The 21446-nt window shown below is 41.7% G+C and overlaps 1 protein-coding gene across 1 annotated transcript in view; it reads left to right on the top strand.

Annotated features, from left to right (window-relative positions):
- adgrv1 (adhesion G protein-coupled receptor V1) overlaps positions 1-21446 on the top strand; it is a 469843-nt gene that overhangs the window by 136040 nt on the left and 312357 nt on the right. Inside the window, exons 21-22 of the mRNA XM_061897509.1 lie at positions 1457-2179; positions 12542-12915. Of these exons, the coding sequence (XP_061753493.1) occupies positions 1457-2179; positions 12542-12915 (1097 nt within the window). The remainder of the gene's footprint in view (positions 1-1456; positions 2180-12541; positions 12916-21446) is intronic.

The following is a 21446-nucleotide window of genomic DNA, read 5'->3' as shown; positions in this document are numbered from 1 at the left end:
ACACGTTTGCAAACACCAGTGACATTGAATAGTCACACTGCTTCATTTTCTATGCCCTATTCCATGGGTGTCAAACTCTAGCATTAGAGCTGGCCCGCCATAACAGCGGCGGTGCCGCTGTAACACCGCATTCACCGCTAATACTCATACTTGCCAACCCTCCTAATCTTCCCGGTAGACTCCCGAAATTCATTGCCCCTCCCGAAAATCTCCCGGGGCAACCATTCTCCCGAATTTCTACCGATTCCCACCTGGACAACTATATTGGGGGCGTGCATTTAAGGCACTGCCTTTAGCGTTCTCTACAACCTGTCGTCACGTCAGCTTTTCCTCCATACTAACAGCGTGTCACATAATATTTGTGGCTTTTACACACACACACACGCGCACAAGTGAATGCAATGCATACTTGGTCAACAGCCATACAGGTCACACTGAGGGTGGCCGTATAAACAACTTTAGCACTGTTACAAATATGCGCCACACTGTGAACCCACACCAAACAAGAATGACAAACAAATTTCGGGCGAAAATCCGCACCGTAATACAACAGAACAAATACCCAGAACCCATTGCAGCACTAACTCTTCCGGGAAACTTCCAGCAAACTGACCAATAATTAACGTTTTATTCATGCATTTTCTCTTGCTGCTTCAAGGCTTGAATGTTTGGTTCATTCAGTATTGTTATTTTATTTTCAAATTTATTATTAGCCTGTGGGAAAAAATTGATATTTACCTCAGAAGATTGCAAATAGAAAAAAAGACATAACATTTTTATGTAAATTTTATTTGATATGCCATTGATATTCTTTTAATTATTATTATTATTATTTGAAACTGGATTTTGCATGTCATTTAAGTTATATAAGCCTTGCTTGTTCAATATTTAATGCAAAACTTGTTTGGGTCCCTATTAAAAGGTTAATTTGTTCAACCTTGGCCTTGGCTTTGTTCCGTTTAAAATTTTGGCCCACTCTGTATTTGAGTTTGACACCCCTGCCCTATTCAGTTAATGATAGTGAAGTGAAGTGAATTATATTTATATAGCGCTTTTCTCTAGTGACTCAAAGCGCTGAAACCCAATATCTAAGTTACATTTAAACCAGTGTGGGTGGCACTGGGAGCAGGTGGGTAAAGTGTCTTGCCCAAGGACACAACGGCAGTAACTAGGATGGCGGAAGCGGGAATCGAACCTGCAACCCTCAAGTTGCTGGCACGGCCACTCTACCAACCGAGCTATGCTGGTTCGATTTTAGGCTTAGCTTTTAGCAGATTTCCATATTTTTACCTACACACAACAAGGCTAGGGATTGATTTACACTGGTTTTCGCCTTTTGAAGGGTCCTGGAAAAACTGGAAAATTGATCTTGAAAGTCCTTAAACAGTTCTTGAGTTTGGTGCTTGGAAGTGTTCCAACCCTGTATTCAGTGACGTATAATGTGTTGTCATTTTAGGAGGCGCCGGCCGACTAGCTGAGACTTCCCTGAGCGCCTCGCTTGTCATTCCCGCCAACGACGACCCGTTTGGGGTCTTCGTTATCGCCGACAACAGTCTGGACCAGGAAGTAGCAGAAGATGTGCTGTCAGAAGACGACATGGCCGACGTCACTTCCTGTACCGTCCTCCGACAGCAGGGGGATTTTGGTGATGTGCGAGTTGCCTGGGAGATCGTATCCGGACATTTCCCAGAGGGACTTCCTCCGATGGATGACCTGCTCCTTCTGGCTTCCTTCCCTGACGAGGTAGAGCTCAGGCCACGTGCCAGGAGACACCACTCAGCAACGGACGCACGTTTTTTTTCCGGACTCCCTGGAGCCTACGGGACGATCTCCCTCCGAGACTCCCCTCCGGTCCCAGGCAACTTTACATTCTCCGCTTGGCTGGTGCCCACAGCCGACACGGACGGCTTCGTAGTCGCCAAAGGAAGCAGAAATGGAACTTTGTACTACGGAGTGAGGATCCACACCAATGAGTCGCACATCACCGTGATGCTGTACTACACAATCCTGGGATCGAACCACACCCAGATGTCCCAGGCCACTGCTGCCAAATTTGTGGGGGATAACACATGGCTTCATGTGATTATTACCGTGGATGATGGGATTATTACGTTCCTCCTGGATGGGACCCCCATTCCTGGAGGGCTGAAGAGCATCAAAGGAGAAGCCATTGCTGATGGTGAGCTTTCTGCTTTGTTATGTTTTTGACTTAATAACTATTGGCAAACTTGGAGCCTGATCTATTAAAATCCCGCATAACACGTCCTACTAGGGGTGTAACGGTACGTGTATTTGTATTGAACCGTTTCGGTACGGGGGTTTCGGTTCGGTACGGGGGTGTACTGAACGAGTTTCTAAGCTAAAGTCTTAACAAGCTGCTTTGTTTCTTCTGCCTCTGTCTCAGCACCCAGTATTGTCCCACCCACACAACCATCTGATTGGTTCCATATATCGTGGTAACAGCCAATCAGCAGTGCGTATTCAGAGCGGTAACGGCCAATCAGCGGTGCGTATTCAGAGCGCATGTAGTAAATACTTCAGTGTCGAGCAGATAGTGAAGTGAATTGTTTTTATATAGCGCTTTTCTCTAGTGACTCAAAGCGCTTTACATAGTGAAACCCAATATCTAAGTTACATTTAAACCAGTGTGTGTGGCACTGGGAGCAAGTGGGTAAAGTGTCTTGCCCAAGGACACAACGGCAGTGACTAGGATGGCGGAAGCGGGAATCGAACCTGCAACCCTCAAGTTGCTGGCACGGCCACTCTACCAACCGAGCTATACCGTCCGGTATAGCTCGGTTGGTAGATAGGTGTTTAGCGGGTGAGCATAAGGCAGCGTACTCTCCCCAAATGATAATAAACACCTCCCAGTCAACTACTAGTAACATCACTATGAGCCCGTTGACCTTCTAGAAACTTAAACTGCAGATCAGCTCGCTTACAGTTCCGGCTTGAGGTGAAGGCTAGTTAGCTTTTAGCGTAACGTTAGCTCATTTGCGGTGTGTCTGTGTGTGTGTGTGTGTGTGTGTGTGTGTGTGTGTGTGTGTGTGTGTGTGTGTGTGTGTGTGTGTGTGTTTTACAGACAGAAAAGCTTTGAATGGCAGGGTCCCTGCTATCACATGTTGATGAAAATATAACATTTACATAATAAAAAGTCAACTACAGGCTTCCCAAATGCTGTAATAAATTAAGCATGATGAGTTGACTTGAAACTGTTTAATGTTGCACTTTTGTCATTTTATTTAATCTGAGCAACAATTTGAGGCAGTTTAACCCAAAAAATGTATATTTTGTTGTTTTCTTACTGTACTGAAAATGAACCGTACCGTGACCTCTAAACCGAGGTACGTACCGAACCGAAATGTTTGTGTACCGTTCTACTTCTACGTCCTACATAGTAGAGTTGTACAGTTTACCGGTATTAGTATAGTACTGCGATTCTAATGAATCATATTCGGTACTATACCGCCTCTAAAAATAAGGAAATACGGTAAGTCTATTGACCAAAAGTGTATTTATTAAACAGTTATTACCGTATTTCCTTGAATTGCCGCAGGGCATATAGTATGTGCCTGCCTTGAATTACTCGCTTCGCAAAATAATTAGCGCATGCTTAGTATTACCGCCTGGTCAAACTCGTGACGTCACGAGTGACACTTCCCCTGTCATCATTTTTAAAACGGAAGAGGCTGATTTCAATACCAACAATTTGAAATCGCATAAAGGGAAGAAGATTAAGAGCTATTCAGTAGGATTTAAGGTCCAAGCTTACATAACACTCCAATTTTTACTGCATGCCTTTGGTAAGTGCCGGAGTGAGAAGAGGTTTTAAAATAATTAGCGCATGCTTACTTTTTACCGCATGCCTTTGGTAAGCGCAGGAGTGAGAAGAGGTTTTAAATTAATTAGCGCCCCGGCGGCAATTCAAGGAAATACGGTAAGCAGTGGCACAAACATTCATGTCATTTCCAAAACAGAAAGTGCAAGATTGTCAGAGACATGCGATGAAGGGGCGACTTGTCCAGGGTGTACCCCGCCTTCCGCCCGATTGCAGCTGAGATAGGCGCCAGCGCCCCCCGCGACCCCAAAAGGGAATAAGCGGTAGAAAATGGATGGATGGATGGATTTTAAAACAAGCTATTAGTGCACTTTTGTGAATGATGTCATTAAAATGACATATCAAAACAGCGCGAGATATTTCAATAAGTGTCAAATAAAAATGAATTGCGTAACAGGAAATCAAATAGTGTTCGTCCTTTGCCATGTGGTAGGTTACTACGGACATTATTAAATTCTGTTGAAATTCGGACCATTTTTTTTCATACGGTGTTGATCTGCAAATGCTTGCCTCAGCATTTTGATGGTGTGGGCGTGCGGCACTGATTGGAGATGTAGACATGCGGAGAAATCACTCTTCATTCTCTAGCAGGTGACTTTTCAAATGACGCTACATATTAGCAGTAATGCTACTCTTTCTAGCAACGCTTTTGGTCCACACTTGACAAATTACGGTTGTCTGTTCGACATATTCCCACTTGAAGCCAAACCACCGCCAAACTATGGACGCCCTGCTGTTTTTCTTGGGAATTAATTATTTCTTTCTCTCGTATTACCACTCGCACGGCTACGCCTTTAGGGATCTAAGGTCCGTATTATCATCGCTTACGTGAAGGTAACGTTACCCATGCTGCTACCTCTCTGCTACGGGAGGGCGTTTGACGTTGTATGTGACGTATGTAAGAAGGTGCGCATGCTGTCTGTGAGACAGCATGGTTAGCTTCACAATAACATGGTTAGCTTCAGAATAACAATGTTATTAAAAAGAATAAGAGATGCATGCATTTAGTTGTTGTAATCTTGGAAAGTCCAAATGAAATAGGAGGCGCAGAATTCTCTTGTGAGAGCGTGGGACGACACTGTACAAGGGTACAGGTCTACATGTTTCTCCTCATTGAGCTAAATTTAATCCAGTCTCTGTTTAATTCCTTGCTTCTTAACTGTTTAATAAATGTCATCAATGTTTGAACTTGACAGTTGTATTCAGTGTTAAAAATATTATACGGCTCTCACGGAAATACATTTTAAAATATTTGGCTTTCATGGCTCTCTCAGCCTATAAAGGTTCCCGACCCCTGCAGCTAAAAGCAACTGCGTGAGAATGTATACTCGAATATCACGATATAGTGATTTTCTATATCGCACAGAGACAAACCCGCGTTATATCGTGTACATCGATAAATCGCCCAGCCCTAACCGGATTACATATCGCAAGAATTGTGTTGAATCGAGAATTGATTTGAAAACGAAACATCCACCCCAAGAATCAATCAATAAATCAATATTTATTCATATAGCCCTAAATCACAAATGTCTCAAAGGACTGTACAAACCACTACGACTACGACATCCTCGGAAGAACCCACTTAAGGGCAAGGAGAACTCACACCCAGTGGTACGCCAGTGACAATGATGATTATGAGAACCTTGGAGAGGACCTCATATGTGGGCAACCCCCCCCCTAGAATCCGGATCCAATTGAATCGTGCGGTGCCCATAGATTCCAGTCTTTAAAGTATGGGTATGTAATGGCTGGAAATGCTAAAAGAAAGGAGACAAGAGACTGTAAAATATTGGGTCAAGTGACCTGTAGTAGGTTAGACCACGTCCTCTTCGTATGCCAGATTGTTTGACTGCTATTTCAGCACCATGGCCAGTGGCAGAGAAGCACAAAACATTATGTTGTTCAAATCCGGCTGTCACGTTTGAATTCTAAGTAATCTGCACATGAAATAACAAGTCTTTTTTTATTGTATTCATAAATTCACACACATCCGTTACGCACACGTACACTAACCACCCACCTTTCAGTCCAGTCCTCATTGTTCAGAACCACTGAGTCCTCGACAACGCTTGAGTGAGCCCAGTTGGATATTGTTACCGCTCAAAGGAATTAGTCAGCCTCTTTTTTTTTTTTCCTTGTTCTTTCTTCTTCCAATTACAGGAGACAATAGTAGCGGCCAGTACGGAACCAAGGACTCTCGGGAGGGGGGGGTATGGCTCTTTAGTTGGCTTCAATCAAGGTCAATACATATGTTATTATCGTCTGTTGTGTCAACTCTCATTGTCAACTGGTCCCTTTGTATCAGGGCTTTGTACTTGCTTACTGTTGCGGATTTTGGTACGTGCTATACTTCAATGTGGCTTAAGTCTGGGCGATATGACCTTTTTTTAATATCGCGACATTTTTAGGCCATATCGCGATACATGATATATATCTCTATTTTGTCCTAGCCTTGAATGAACACTTGATACATATAATCACAGCAGTATGATGATTCTATGTGTCTACTTTAAAACATTCTTCTTCATACTGCATTAATATATGCTACTTTTAAACTTTTATGCAGAGAGGGAAATCACAACTCAGTCAATTGACCAAAACTGTATTTATTAAACAGTTATTAAGCAGTGGCACAAACATTCATGTCATTTCCAAAACAGAAAGTGCAAGATTGTCAGAGACATTTTAAAATAAGCTATTAATGCACTTTTGTGCATGATGTCACTAAGATGACATATCAAAACAACACTAAATTAAAGTGTAGTTTTTGTTACGCTTGTGTGGCATTGTAATGCCGGATTCGGTCCTCCGTGGATGCGTCAGCAAGAACACAGCAAAAAGGTAAGAACTAAGGGATTTATTAAACAAAAGGAGCTATGAACAAATAGAAAAGGCAAATAAAAGCGCTAGCATGGAAAGCTTGGTCAAACTAACCGAAACACAAACATTTGGCACAAAGGCACACAAAAGGAAACACAAAACAACTAGCGTGAAAGCTAGGAATAAAATAAAGCTTGGCGTGAGAGCTAGCGAAAACGAGAGTGAGAGACAAGTCATAAACAGATGTATGTGAACAAACTAAGATCCGACAATGAGCGAACAGAAAACGCTGGCTTATAAAAAAGGTGGTGATTAGTAAAGACAGGTGTGCTGGAAAAGAGAGTAGCAGCTGAAACTAATGAGTGACCATGGAAACGAACAAAACAGGAACTAAGCATGTCAAACCGCAGAGTGATATAAAAATGGAACAAAAATAACAATATGGTGATGATCCGAACGCCACTACAATAGTTTAAAACAAATAAAGTGCACTTTTGTGCATGATGTCACACAAGATATTTCAATAACTGTCAAGGAATGGCGTGGCCCAGTGGGAGAGTGGCCGTGCGCAACCCGAGGGTCCCTGGTTCAAATCCCACCTATTACCAACCTCGTCACGTCCGTTGTGTCCTGAGCAAGACACTTCACCCTTGCTCCTGATGGGTGCTGGTTGGTGCCTTGCATGGCAGCTCCCTCCATCAGTGTGTGAATGTGTGTGTGAATGGGTAAATGTGGAAGTAGTGTCAAAGCGCTTTGAGTACCTTGAAGGTAGAAAAGCGCTATACAAGTACAACCCATTTATAACCCATTTATAAATAAAAATGAGCTGCATAATTGGAAATTAAATATCCTAATGTTTTTCACTATTTTTTTCATACGGTGTTGATGTGGAAATGGTTGCCTCAGCATTTTGTTGGTGTGGCATCGAATGGAGATGAGTAAGCACTCTTCATTCTCTAGCAGGTGACTATTCAAATGATACTACACATTAGCAGTAGTGCTACTTTTTGTAGCAACGCTTCTGCCCCACACTTGACAAATTACGCTTGTCTGTTGGACATATTCCCGCTTGAAGCCAAACCACCGCCAGACCATGGACCCCCTGCTGTTTTCCATGGGAATTAATTCTTCTTTCATTTGTTACCAGATTGACACCTACTTTCCATTGTATTACCACTCGCACCACAGCTAACGTTACCCATGCTGCTACCTTTCTGCTCCGTGAGGGCATATACGTATGTGACGCATTTAAGATGGTGCGCTTGCTGTCTGTGAGAAGGAGAGACCAGAAAGAGTTGGAAGAGCCTGCAGCGTAATGCCAGCAGCTAAAAGCAACTGCGTGAGAACGTATACTCCAATATCACGATATACAGTAGTCATTTTCTATATTGCACAGAGACAAACCCGCGATATATCGCCCAGCCCTAATGTGGCTACAGACTAGAAAGATGGTGTAAGTGAGGTCAAAACATTTGATGGAATGCTAGAAAACAAACAAGGCCAACATTTTTCGGTACGATACCGTCTCTGAAAAGTACCGGTGCCGCGCCCGTGTCGAAGTCACCACGTGACATTCCTGGTTTTCGAGCAGACGAGCATGTTCGGCGGCACGCAAACACGGAGTACTTACAAGCAGACACAGTGTGTAGACAGAAAAGGAAGAATGGACGCATGTTGGCTTAAAAACTTAAGATAAAGGTGAAGTTATAACACTGAAAGGCCTTGAAGCTAAAGTCCATCCGCCGTTCGGCAGTGTTTTAGCTACTTTTAAATCACTAATCCTTGTCTCCATGGCGACGAATAAAGTAAGTTTCTTACAAGTATCATCCCTGCAGGACGAGGAATAGCTAAACATGCTTCCCTACACACCGTAGCTCACCGGCATCAAAATGTAAACAAACGCCATTAGTGGATCTACACCTGAAATCCACTGTAATGATATCAAGTACAGGCACGTATCTAGTCGATACTACTATGATTACGTCGATATTTTTTGGCATCATAACATCCTCCTTTGTTTTTTTTAAATTAATTTTATTTTTATAAACTGATGAAATATGTCCCTGGACACATGAGGACTTTAAATATGACCAATTTATAATCCTGTAACTACTTGGTATCGGATTGATACTCAAATTTGTGGTATCCAAAACTAATGTAAAGTATCCAAACAACAGAAGAATAAATGATTATTACATTTGAACAGAAGTGTAGATAGAACATGTTAAGAGAGAAAGTAAGCAGATATTAACAGTAAATGAACAAGTAGATTAATGATAGATTTTCTACCACTTGTCCTTAATGTTGACAAAATAATAGAATGGAAAATGACACAATATGTTACTGCATATGTGATGTGAATTATATTTATATAGCGCTCTTTCCTCAAGTGACTCAAAGCGCTTTACATAGTGAAACCCAATATCTAAGTTACAATTAAACCAGTGTGGGTGGCACTGGGAGCAGGTGGGTAAAGTGTCTTGCCCAAGGACACAACGGCATTGACTAGGATGGCGGAAGCGGGGTTTCGAACCTGCAACCCTCATGTTACTGGCACGGCCGCTCCACCAACTGAGCTATACCGCCCCATGTCGGCAGACTAATTATGAGCCTTTGTTTGTTTACTTACTACTAAAAGACAAGTTGTCCCGTATGTTCACTATTTTATTTAAGGACTTAACTGCAATAAGAATCATATGTTTGATGTACCCTAAGATTTTTTGTTAAAATAAATCCAATAGTGCAATTTTTTTGTGGTCCCCTTTATTTAGAAAAGTACCGAAATAATTTTAGTACCGGTACCAAAATATTGGTATCGTTACAACTAGGGATGTCCCATAATATCGGACTGCCAATATTAAAAATCATCAGTATCTGTTTCATAATTATCGGTTTCGGTTTCAAAAAGTTTATTTTATGACTTTTTAAAACGCCGCTGTGTTAAAAGTTGAAGTTGAAGTACTAATGATTGTCATGCGAAATTATTCTCTGCATTTGACCCATCACCCTCGATCACCCCCTGGGAGGTGAGGGGAGCAGTGAGCAGCAGCGGTGCCGCGCCCGGGAATCATTTATGGTGATATGGACGTAGGGAGAGGTATAGAGTGGCGATACACCTTAAAGGCACTTCCTTTGCGTGCCGGCCCAATCCAATAATATCTACGGCTTTTCACACACACAAGTGAATGCAATGCATACTTGGTCAACAGCCATACAGGTCACACTGAGGGTGGCCGTATAAACAACTTTAACACTGTTACAAATATGCGCCACACTGTGAACCCACACCAAACAAGAATGGCAATTACATTTCGGGAGAACATCCGCACCGTAACACAACATAAACACAACAGAACAAATACCCAGAAACCCTTGCAGCACAAACTCTTCCGGGATGCTACAATATACACCCAACCCCTGCTACCTCTACCCCGCCCACCTCAACCTCCTCATGAGCGCATGTCCCAAATTCCAAGCTGCTGTTTTGAGGCATGTTAAAAGAAATAATGCACCTTGTGACTTCAATAATAAATATGGCAGTGCCAGGTTGGCATTTTTTTCCATGACTTGAGTTGATTTATTTTGGAAAACCTTGTTACATTGTTTAATGCATTCAGCGGGGCATCACAACAAAATTAGGCATAATAATGTGTTAATTCCACGACTATATGGCAACACTAAATTGGCCCTAGTGTGTGAATGTGAGTGTGAATGTTGTCTGTCTATCTGTGTTGGCCCTGCGATGAGGTGGCGACTTGTCCAGGGCGTACCCCGCCTTCCGCCCGATTGTAGCTGAGATAGGCGCCAGCGCCCCCCACGACCCCAAAAGGGAATAAGCGGTAGAAAATGGATGGATGGATATATCAGTCTCGGTTGATATCGGCATCGGTAATTAAGAGTTGGACAGTATCGGATAATCGGCAAAAAAGCCATTATCGGACATTTATAGTTACAACACTACATCGGCCCGGGCAATGCAAAATGAATATTAGTCAATCTCTATTGTACTCTTTTTATATAAAATGTATTCTGTTTAAAGGCCTACTGAAACCCACTACTACCCACCCCGCAGTCTGATAGTTTATATATCAATGATGAAATATTAACATTGCAACACATGCCAATACGGCCTTTTTAGTTTACTAAATTGCAATTTTAAATTTCCCGCGAATTGTCGTGTTGAAAATGTCGCGGAATGATGACGCTTGCGTTTGACGTCACCGGTTGTCCATCCATGGTAAATGGTAAATGGTAAATGGGTTGTACTTGAATAGCGATTTTCTACCCCTTTTTAAGGAGCCCAAAGCGCTTTGACGGTATTTCCACATTCACCCATTCACACACACATACACACACTGATGGCAGGAGCTGCCATGCAAGGCGCTCACCAGGACCCATCAGGAGCAAGGGTGAAGTGTCTTACTCAAGGACACAACGGACGTGACTAGGATGGTAGAAGGTGGGGATTGAACCAGTAACCCTCAGATTGCTGGCACAGCCACTCTACCAACTTTAATCCATCCATCCATCATCTTCCGCTAATACGAGGTCGGGTCGCGGGGGCAGCAGCCTAAGCAGGGAAGCCCAGACTTCCCCTCTCCCCAGCCACTTCTTCCAGCTCTTCCCGGGGGATCCGGTTGTAGCGGACATTATTTTCCAGCCCGATCCAAACTATAAGTAGTCTGCTTTAATCGCATAATTACACAGTATTCTGGACATCCGTGTTGCTGAATCTTTTGCAATTTGTTCAATTAATAATGGAGAAATCAAAGTAGAAAGATGGAGGTCGGAAGCTTTTAGCCTTTAGCCACACAAACACACGGTGATTCCTTGTTTAAAATTCCCGAAGGCGAAGCTTTACTATTGATCAAGGCGGTCAAGCGAACATGGATCCCGACCGAATGTCAACCGGCAGTTTTCGGTGAGAAAATTGTGGTAATAAGTTTGCTTTTACCGGCGACATCAGCGGAGCTTCCCTCAGACACACTGGGTCAACACACGTACCTCCGACGTTAGGTACTCTTTAATCTCACTAAAACACTAACACAATAGGCAGATAAGGGTTTTTCCAGAATTATCGTAGTAAATGTGTCTAACACGACACCTCCGCTCCATACAGGCTAACCTCCTCCAACCTCCACGGACAAAGCTTCGAACAATGGGAGACCGGGCTTTCTGCTCCGCTGCTCCCAGTCTGTGGAACGCTCTCCCTGACCACCTGAGGGCACCTCAGACTGTGGATGCTTTTAAAAAAGGCTTAAAAACCCATCTTTTTAAAAAAAAGCCTTTCTATAGACATGCATGCTGGTTGTAGCCTTTGGGCTGTTTCTAGTTTTATATTTTATTTATTTTTATTATTACTATTTTTTACACTGTGGCTCTTTGAGGTTGTTTGCTCAACGTAAAGTGCTTTTTACAAATAAAATCCATTATTATTACTATATTATTGTCCAATAACATCTGCAATTGCCTTTTTTATTTATTTTTTTTAAACTTTTTTTTTTCTATTCCTTCACTCTCATCCACAAATCTTTCATCCTTGCTCAAATTAATGGGGAAATTGTCGCTTTCTCGTTCCGAATCGCTCTAGCTGCTGGTGGCCATGATTGTAAACAATGTGAGAATGTGAGGAGCTCTACAACCCGTGACGTCACACGCACATTGTCTGCTACTTCCGGTAAAGGCAAGGCTTTTTTATTAGCGACCAAAAGTTGCGAACTTTATCGTGGATGTTCTCTACTAAATCCTTTCAGCAAAAATATGGCAATATCGCCAAATGATCAAGTGTGACACATAAAATGGACCTGCTATCCTCGTTTAAATAAGAAAATCTCATTTCAGTAGGCCTTTAAATCTGCATTTTCCATTTCCATACCCCAGGTCCCGCATCACTGTTCATTGGGTCCGATACGTCGGGCCGGCAGCTGTACACGGGCCTTCTGCAAGATGTCCGCTTGTACAGGACCAAGTTGGACCGTGGCCACGTGCACGAACTCCACAGCCAGCCCGCCAAGACAGACCTGCGCACCGTCTCGGGTTACCTGCGCTACCGGCCGCTGGAGACGCAGAAGTCGTTCGTGGTGGAAGTCAGGGATGACGATGACGAGGAGGGAGAGGAAGTGTTCTACCTGCAGCTGGTGGCCGTGCGGGGCGGCGCTCGCCTGCCCTTCCCCAGACCCAGGGCCATGATTCGAGTCATGAAGAGCGACAACGCCAATGGGCTTTTTGGATTCACTGGCCGCTGCATACCTGACGTGAGTGCACTGACAAAAATAGAAAAGGCTGTATCCGCTGATCAGTGTCAAACTTGTTTTTATTGCCCTCTGATGAATACAAATATATATGTATAATAGCCTCCTTTCCCGATTTTTGCAATTTTTTTTTTCGGATGTTGTATTTGATTGGCAACACTAAATTGGCCCTAGTGTGTGAATGTGAGTGTGAATGTTGTCTGTCTATCTGTGTTGGCCCTGCGATGAGATGGCGACTTGTCCAGGGTGTACACCGCCTTCCACCCGATTGTAGCTGAGATAGGCGCCAGCGCCCTCCACCACCCCAAAAGGGAATAAGCGGTAGAAATGGATGGATGGATGGATGTTGTATTTTTTACTTACAAATCAATGATAACTTGCTTTGAAATCTTAAGTCAAGATGACAAACAGATTTTTAAGTATTTGATCACCCCAAAAAAATGCTTGAAACCTATATTGCCAAAAGTATTTGGCCACCTCTCCCGTCCAAAGGTAAAACCCAGTAACTCCATTTTGGTCAAAACTGAGCTGATAATAATTTTGGAGTTCCTAAGTGATATGCTTTACATTAGTGCAGGGGTCGGGAACCTTTTTGGCTGAGAGAGCCATGAAAGCCAAATATTTCAAAATGTAATTCCGTGAGAGCCATATCATATTTTTTAACAATGAATACAACTAAATGTGTGCATTTTTAAGTAAGAACAACATTTTTAGAGTATAATAAGTTTCTTATTCTTTTTAATGACATTGTTATTCTGAAGCTAACCAATAATAAATCAAATGTCATGTCTGTTGATCATGTTTTTGTTTGGCCATGTGGTGTTTGTCCTTTGGACTTTTTAAGTTCCCGTTTTTTTCCACTCCCTTGTCTGGTTTCCTTGGTTACTCATTTTGTCCACCTGTCTCTGGTGGACAAAATGCCCGCTCACCTGCTTCCCGAGCATTAATCAGAGGCAGTATTTAAGCTCGTCTTTGCCAGTCAGTCGCCCTGTGCTGACTTGTTTCATGCCTCGCCATAGTTTCGTGCTTCATGCCATGCCAAGTAAGTTTTGTTTGATTTATGTTCTTAGTCTGTTTATGCGTTAGCTTTGTTCCTTAGCCCAAGTTGTGCCTCCGCTGTGAGCGATTTTTGTTTGTATATTTTTTTAGTTAAAATTAAATCATGTTTTTACCTAAATGCCATGTCCTGATTAGTCCGTCCGCCTTCCTGGGAGAACGACCCCGCAGCAAGCTGCAAACCCCCCCCCCCCCCCCCCCCATCGTGACATAAAATACTTCTTACCATTAATGCGACTTCTTGAACAGGTGCGGTACAAAACGGATGGATGGATTTAAATGCATGAGAATGTTTTGTATTTTGCACGTTATTTTTAGCACTGTGATTACCACCGAAATTATTCATAATTATCGCGTTAAGCAATGTCAGCTAAGATTTTTCCGAGAGCCAGATGCAGTCATCAAAAGAGCCACATCTGGCTCTAGAGCCATAGGTTCTCTACCCCTGCATTAGTGTATGCGATATTGTCATTTGTTCCGTAAGTAAGCCGTTACGCGCATGGCAGGACCTAGCAACTACCACATAACCCCGTGGATACAACAGAAAAACCTAGTATCTCAAGGGACCAATCGGAGCTTCTTTGTCAGTCGCCTTATTGTCTTTAATGAGACATTTGCACGAATGGGGGCCGACGGTCAACCTGATTATGTGATATTATGGCACGAGGGGATATTTGGAAGATCGGCCCAGGACGTTGCAAGCACCTTCATTAAATGTATTGTTCTTGATTCTTCCCCTTGCATACTCTTTTGGGCAGATAACTGCGGAGGTCCAAATAAAAAGTGGACGCTGTACACGGCTCTTGCCCAATGTGCAAACGCAGAATGGGGCCCCACCCGAGATTGTGATAAAATATCTGGAGAAAGGGCACACGTTCATGAGAGCGGATTCAATCCATGGCTCGATCGGCAAGAAAATGAAAGCTCAAGAAAACATCTATACGTTTGATGACTTTGTAGATCTTTGTAAGACAGCATCAGGATAGATTGGTTTTCCTTTGTTTTCTCAAAATCAGCTAGAAGTGAGTTACCAGGTTTTGCCTTTTGACGGGAGACCCGCCTTGACTCACATATGAACTTAAAGTCCTTATTTTGAGGGTTCAATATGTCGGTCCACGTTGTGCAGCTATTACAGCTTCAACTCTTTAGGGAAGGCTGTCCACAAGGTTGCGGAGTGTGTTTATAGGAATTTTCCACCATTCTTCCAAAAGCGCATTGGTGAGGTCACACACTGATGTTAGTCGGGAAAGCCTGGCTCTCAGTCTCCGTTCTGATTCATCCCAAAGGTGTGCAGGTCAGGACTCTGTGCAGGCCAGTCAAGTTCATCCACACCAGACTCTGTCATCCATGTCTTTATGGACCTTGCTTTGTGCACTGGTGCAGAGTCATTTTGGAAGAGGAAGGGGCCCGATCAAAAACAGGTTCCCACAAGGTTGGGAGCATGTCCAAAATGTTTTGGTATCCTGGAGCATTCAAAGTTCCTTTCACTGGAACTAAGGGGCCAAGCAGCCCAACTCCTGAAAAACATCCCCACACCATAATTCCTCCTCCACCAAATTTCACACTGCTGTCCGAAATGTACCGTTCTTCTGGCAACCTCCAAACCCAGACTCGTCCATCAGATTGCCAGACGGAAAAGCGTGATCCATCACTCCAGAGAAGGCGCCTCCACTGCTCTAAAGTCCAGTGGCGACGTGCGTTGCATTGGACTTGGCGATGTATGGCTTAGATACAGCTGCTCGGCCATGGAGACCCATTCCATGGAGCTCTCTGCGTACTGTACGTGGGCTAATTCCATGTATTAGCCGTACCGGACTGTTAGCCGCAGATATATACGTTGTGAAATGAGTTATTTACACTGAAATATTTTGAAAATGTTTATATACCTTAATTGTGTCCAAACGGTGTCTATAACACGGCAGTAAAACGGCTGATTAAACAAAACAGAAGTCATTGTAATGGACCCACTTGCTGCAGAAGCTTGCTCTCCAATCAGCTAAACAGACTCAATAAGTCCACAGGGATGTTTTGGTGAATTGACTGAGGAATTTGTGAAACTTCCATCCATCCATCCATTTTCTACCGCTTATTCCCTTTTGGGGTCACGGAGGGCGCTGGCGCCTATCTCAGCTACAATCGGGCGGAAGGCAGGGTACACCCTGGACAACTTAAACAATACAAAATGAATGCCATTGTAAGTTACTAATACTAACTCGTAAACATGTTAGCATATTAGCTAATGCTAACAACACTAGCTTCATTGCATTACGATAGCACATACAAATACGCATGAATACAGACACTGCACATGGGACGGTTGAGTAAGCAAGAGTTGTTTTAGTTATATTGTAAAACTTACAAACGTCGCTTGGAGTGATGGATGAAGAATCCTTTCGAGCAGAAACAGTTTGAACGGCTAGAAGACGGATTAGCACTTCAGGTTGAAAGCTGTAGTCTAAAGAGAAGGGCACGGCAGCAGCTGCAGTGAGTAAACCAGTCCAAAAGATGGCGCCGTAGCACAAACAATAACGCACCATTTTAGTGTCTTTGTTTGTCTTTTTTGGGGGAACTATTTGTATAATGGCTGTCAGCAAAGCAAAAAAAAATATGAATGAGCCGCACCGTTGTATAAGCCGCAGGGTTCAAAGCGTTGGAGGGAAAAAAAGACGCTTATAGTCCGGAATTTACAGTACTTACTCTCCCAGTTAAATACTGTAATCTTACAATTACAGCTGCATACCGCATGTGTCTACCACTAAACAATATGCATACATTGTAAACACAGGTAACCCAAACCTGCTGGTTTAGCTGCATATTTCATTAGTCCTCACGCTCGGCTGCGGCAGGCACACGCTCTCCCTTTTTTAGTCCCGATTGTTTTGCGTGGAGGCCGGCGTTCATCTCAGGTGGAGCAACAGATGGTGCGGCCGCCACGGGGGACTATCAGTCCGGGCATTCCTGTAGAAGTAGATCAGGATTCCCCGATGCTGCAACCAGAGATGTGTGTATCGTTGCTCATGTTCATCAGCACAACAGGTGGCGGGGCTGGGGGAGGGCATTCCATCAGAAACAAGAGGATCTACCTTTTAGAGGCATTTGAACTATCAGGTGGTCAGTTTGTGAATCACTTTATTAATGTGCTGGAATTAGGCAATGCAAGTTTTGGAATGCAGCCTATTTTGGCCATTGTACACCATAATACAGTGGAACCTTGATTTACAAACCTAATTGGTTCTTGAACAGGGTTCCTGAGTTGAAAAGTTAGTATCGTGGAGCAGATTTCTGCATGTAAATATGAAAAATTGGTTCCGGCCTCGACAAAAGTTCATATTTTAGTGAAGGTTTGTACACTTTGAACACAATATAAAGTGATTTACAGTACTGTATATCAAACAAACATAAGGAGGTTATGGATCAACATTCTCTTTATTAACAAGACAAAACAACAACAACGGCAAGCTAAACTGTGCTATTTAATCTACTCTGCCAACACACACATAAGTCTGTTTGGTGCCCTCACAAATGATCAGAAATCATGCAAATACTTCACTTTAACAACTAACGTTTTACAATGATGAAAATTTAAAAAAGTAAAATACACTTACAGTACATTAACATGGGCAAAGGAACAGCTCACGAAAGGAGAGAAAGGAAAAGACAGAGGGGGAGGTGGGGGGGGGGGGGTCAGTGGGAGGGGCCGTGTTTGTTCTAGAAAGAAGTAATACTCCAATGGAAGCTTGATTTACAAACTTAATTGCTTCTTGAACAGGTTTTGTACATAGAAAAGTTTGTATAATGAAGCCAATTTCTCCATAAGAAACAATGTAAATAAGAATAATGGGTTCCAATCTCGACAAAAGTCCATATTTTAGTGAAGGTTTGTACACTTTGAACACTATAAAGTGATGTACAGTACTGTATATCAAACTAACATAACAAGGAGGTTCTGGATCAACATTCTCTTTATTAACAAGACAAAACAACAACAACGGCAAGCTAAACTGTGCTATTTATACTGCTCTGCCAACTCACACATAAGTCTGTTTGGTGCCTTCACAAATGATCAGAAATCACACAAATGCTTCACTTTAACAACAGTAGATTTACAATAATAAACATTTAAAAAAGTAAAATCCACTTACAGTACATTAACATGGGCAAAAGGAACAGCTCACAAACGGAGAGAAAGGAAAAGACAGAAGGGGAGGTAGGAAGGGGTCAGTGGGAGGGGTCGTGTTTGTTCTCGAAAGAAGCAATAATACAGTGGAAGCTTGATTTACAAACTTAATTGCTTCTTGAACAGGGTTTGTAATTCTAAAAGTTGGTATAGTGAAGCAAATTTCTCCATAAGAAACAATGTAAATATGAGTAATTGGTTCCGGCCACAAAAAAAGTCCACATTTTAGTGAAGGTTTGTACACTTTTAACTCAATATAAAGTGTTTTACAGTACTGTATATCAAACAAACATAAGGAATTTATGGATCAACATTCTCTTTATTAACAAGACAAAACAACAACAACGGCAAGCTGAACTGTGCTATTTATGCTACCCTGCCAACACACACATAAGTCTGTTTGGTGCCCTCACAAATGATCAGAAATCACACAAATGCTTCACTTTAACAACCATAGTTTTACAATGATAAACATTTAAAAAACTAAAATACACTTACAGTACATTAACATGGGCAAAGGAACAGCTCATGAGACGATAGAAATAAAAAGACAAGAGGGGGAAGTAGGAAGGGGTCAGTGGGAGGAGCCGTGTTTGTTCTCGAAAGAAGTAATAATACAGTGGAAGCTTGATTTACAAACTTAATTGCTTCTTGAACAGGGTTTTTACATAGAACAGTTTGTATAATGAAGCCAATTTCTCCATAAGAAACAATGTAAATAAGAATAATGGGTTCCAATCTCGACAAAAGTCCATATTTTAGTGAAGTTTCGTACACTTTGAACACTATATAAAGTGATGTACAGTACTGTACATCAAACAAATATAACAAGGAGGTTATGGATCAACATTCTCTTTTTCAACAAGACAAAACAACAACAATGGCAAGCTAAACTGTGCGATTTATACTGTTCTGCCAACTCACACATAAGTCTGTTTGGTGCCCTCACAAATGATCAGAAATACTTCACTTTAACAACTAACGTTTTACAATGATAAACATTTAAAAAAGTAAAATACACTTACAGTACATTAACATGGGCAAAGGAACAGCTCACGAGAGGAGAGAAAGGAAAAGACAAGAGGGGGAGGTAGGAAGGGGTCAGTGGGAGGGGCCGTGTTTGTTCTAGAAAAAAGTAATAATACAGTGGAAGCTTGATTTACAACTTAATTGCTTCTTGAACAGGGTTTGTGATTTGAAAAGTTGGTATAGTGAAGCTAATTTCTCCATAAGAAACAATGTAAATATGAGTAATAGGTTCCGGAAACAACAAAAGTCCATATTTTAGTGAAGGTTTGTACACTTTTAACTCAATATAAAGTGCTTTACAGTACTGTATATCAAACAAACATAAGGAATTTATGGATCAACATTCTCTTTATTAACACGACAAAACAACAACAACGGCAAGCTGAACTGTGCTATTTATGCTACCCTGCCAACACACACATAAGTCTGTTTGGTGCCCTCACAAATGATCAGAAATCACACAAATGCTTCACTTTAACAACCATAGTTTTACAATAATAAACATTTAAAAACCTAAAATACACTTACAGTACATTAACATGGGCAAAGGAACAGCTCACGAGACGAGAGAAATAAAAAGACAAGAGGGGGAAGTAGGAAGGGGTCAGTGGGAGGAGCCGTGTTTGTTCTAGAAAGAAGTAATAATACAGTGGAAGCTTGATTTACAAACTTAATTGCTTCTTGAACAGGGTTTTTACATAGAACAGTTTGTATAATGAAGCCAATTTCTCCATAAGAAACAATGTAAATAAGAATAATGGGTTCCAATCTCGACAAAAGTCCATATTTTAGTGAAGGTTCGTACACTTTGAACACTATATAAAGTGATGTACAGTACTGTACATCAAACAAACATAACAAGGAGGTTATGGATCAACATTCTCTTTATCAACAAGACAAAACAACAACAATGGCAAGCTAAACTGTGCGATTTATACTGTTCTGCCAACTCACACATAAGTCTGTTTGGTGCCCTCACAAATGATCAGAAATACTTCACTTCAACAACTAACGTTTTACAATGATAAACATTTAAAAAAGTAAAATACACTTACAGTACATTAACATGGGCAAAGGAACAGCTCACGAGAGGAGAGAAAGGAAAAGACAAGAGGGGGATGTAGGAAGGGGTCAGTGGGAGGGGCCGTGTTTGTTCTAGAAAAAAGTAATAATACAGTGGAAGCTTGATTTACAAACTTAATTGCTACTTGAACAGGGTTTGTAATTTTAAAAGTTGGTATAGTGAAGCAAATTTCTCCATAAGAAACAATGTAAATATGAGTAATTGGTCCCGGCCACAACAAAAGTCCATATTTTAGTGAAGGTTTGTACACTTTGAACACAATTTAAAGTGATGTACAGTACTGTATATCAAACACACATAACAAGGAAGTGATGGATCAACATTCTCTTTAGACAAAACAACAACATTGGCAAGCTAAACTGTGCTATTTATGCTACTCTGCCCACACACACATAAGTCTGTTTGGTGCCCTCACAAATGATCAGAAATCACACAAATGCTTCACTTTAACAACCATAGTTTTACAATAATAAACATTTAAAAAAAACTAAAATACACTTACAGTACATTAACATGGGCAAAGGAACAGTTCACGAGAGGAGAAAAAGAAAAAGACAAGAGGGGGAGGTAGGAAGGGGTCAGTGGGAGGGGCCAAGTTTGTTCTCGAAAGAAGTAATAATACAGTGGAAGCTTGATTTACACAATGAATTGCTTCTTGAACAGGGTTTGTGATTTGAAAAGTTGGTATAGTGAAGCAAATTTCTCCATAAGAAACAATGTAAATATGAGTAATAGGTTCCGGAAACAACAAAAGTCCATATTTTAGTGAAGGTTTGTACACTTTTAACTCAATATAAAGTGCTTTACAGTACTGTATATCAAACAAACATAAGAAATTTATGGATCAACATTCTCTTTATTAACAAGACAAAACAACAACAACGGCAAGCTGAACTGTGCTATTTATGCTACCCTGCCAACACACACATAAGTCTGTTTGGTGCCCTCACAAAGGATCAGAAATCACACAAATGCTTCACTTTAACAACCATAGTTTTACAATAATAAACATTTAAAAAACTAAAATACACTTACAGTACATTAACATGGGCAAAGGAACAGCTCATGAGACGAGAGAAATAAAAAGACAAGAGGGGGAAGTAGGAAGGGGTCAGTGGGAGGAGCCGTGTTAGTTCTAGAAAGAAGTAATAATACAGTAGAAGCTTGATTTACAAACTTAATTGCTTC

This window comes from Nerophis ophidion, linkage group LG01, assembly GCF_033978795.1.
Source record: "Nerophis ophidion isolate RoL-2023_Sa linkage group LG01, RoL_Noph_v1.0, whole genome shotgun sequence".
NCBI lineage: Eukaryota > Metazoa > Chordata > Actinopteri > Syngnathiformes > Syngnathidae > Nerophis > Nerophis ophidion.
This window is presented reverse-complemented; position numbering and strand designations above follow the sequence as displayed.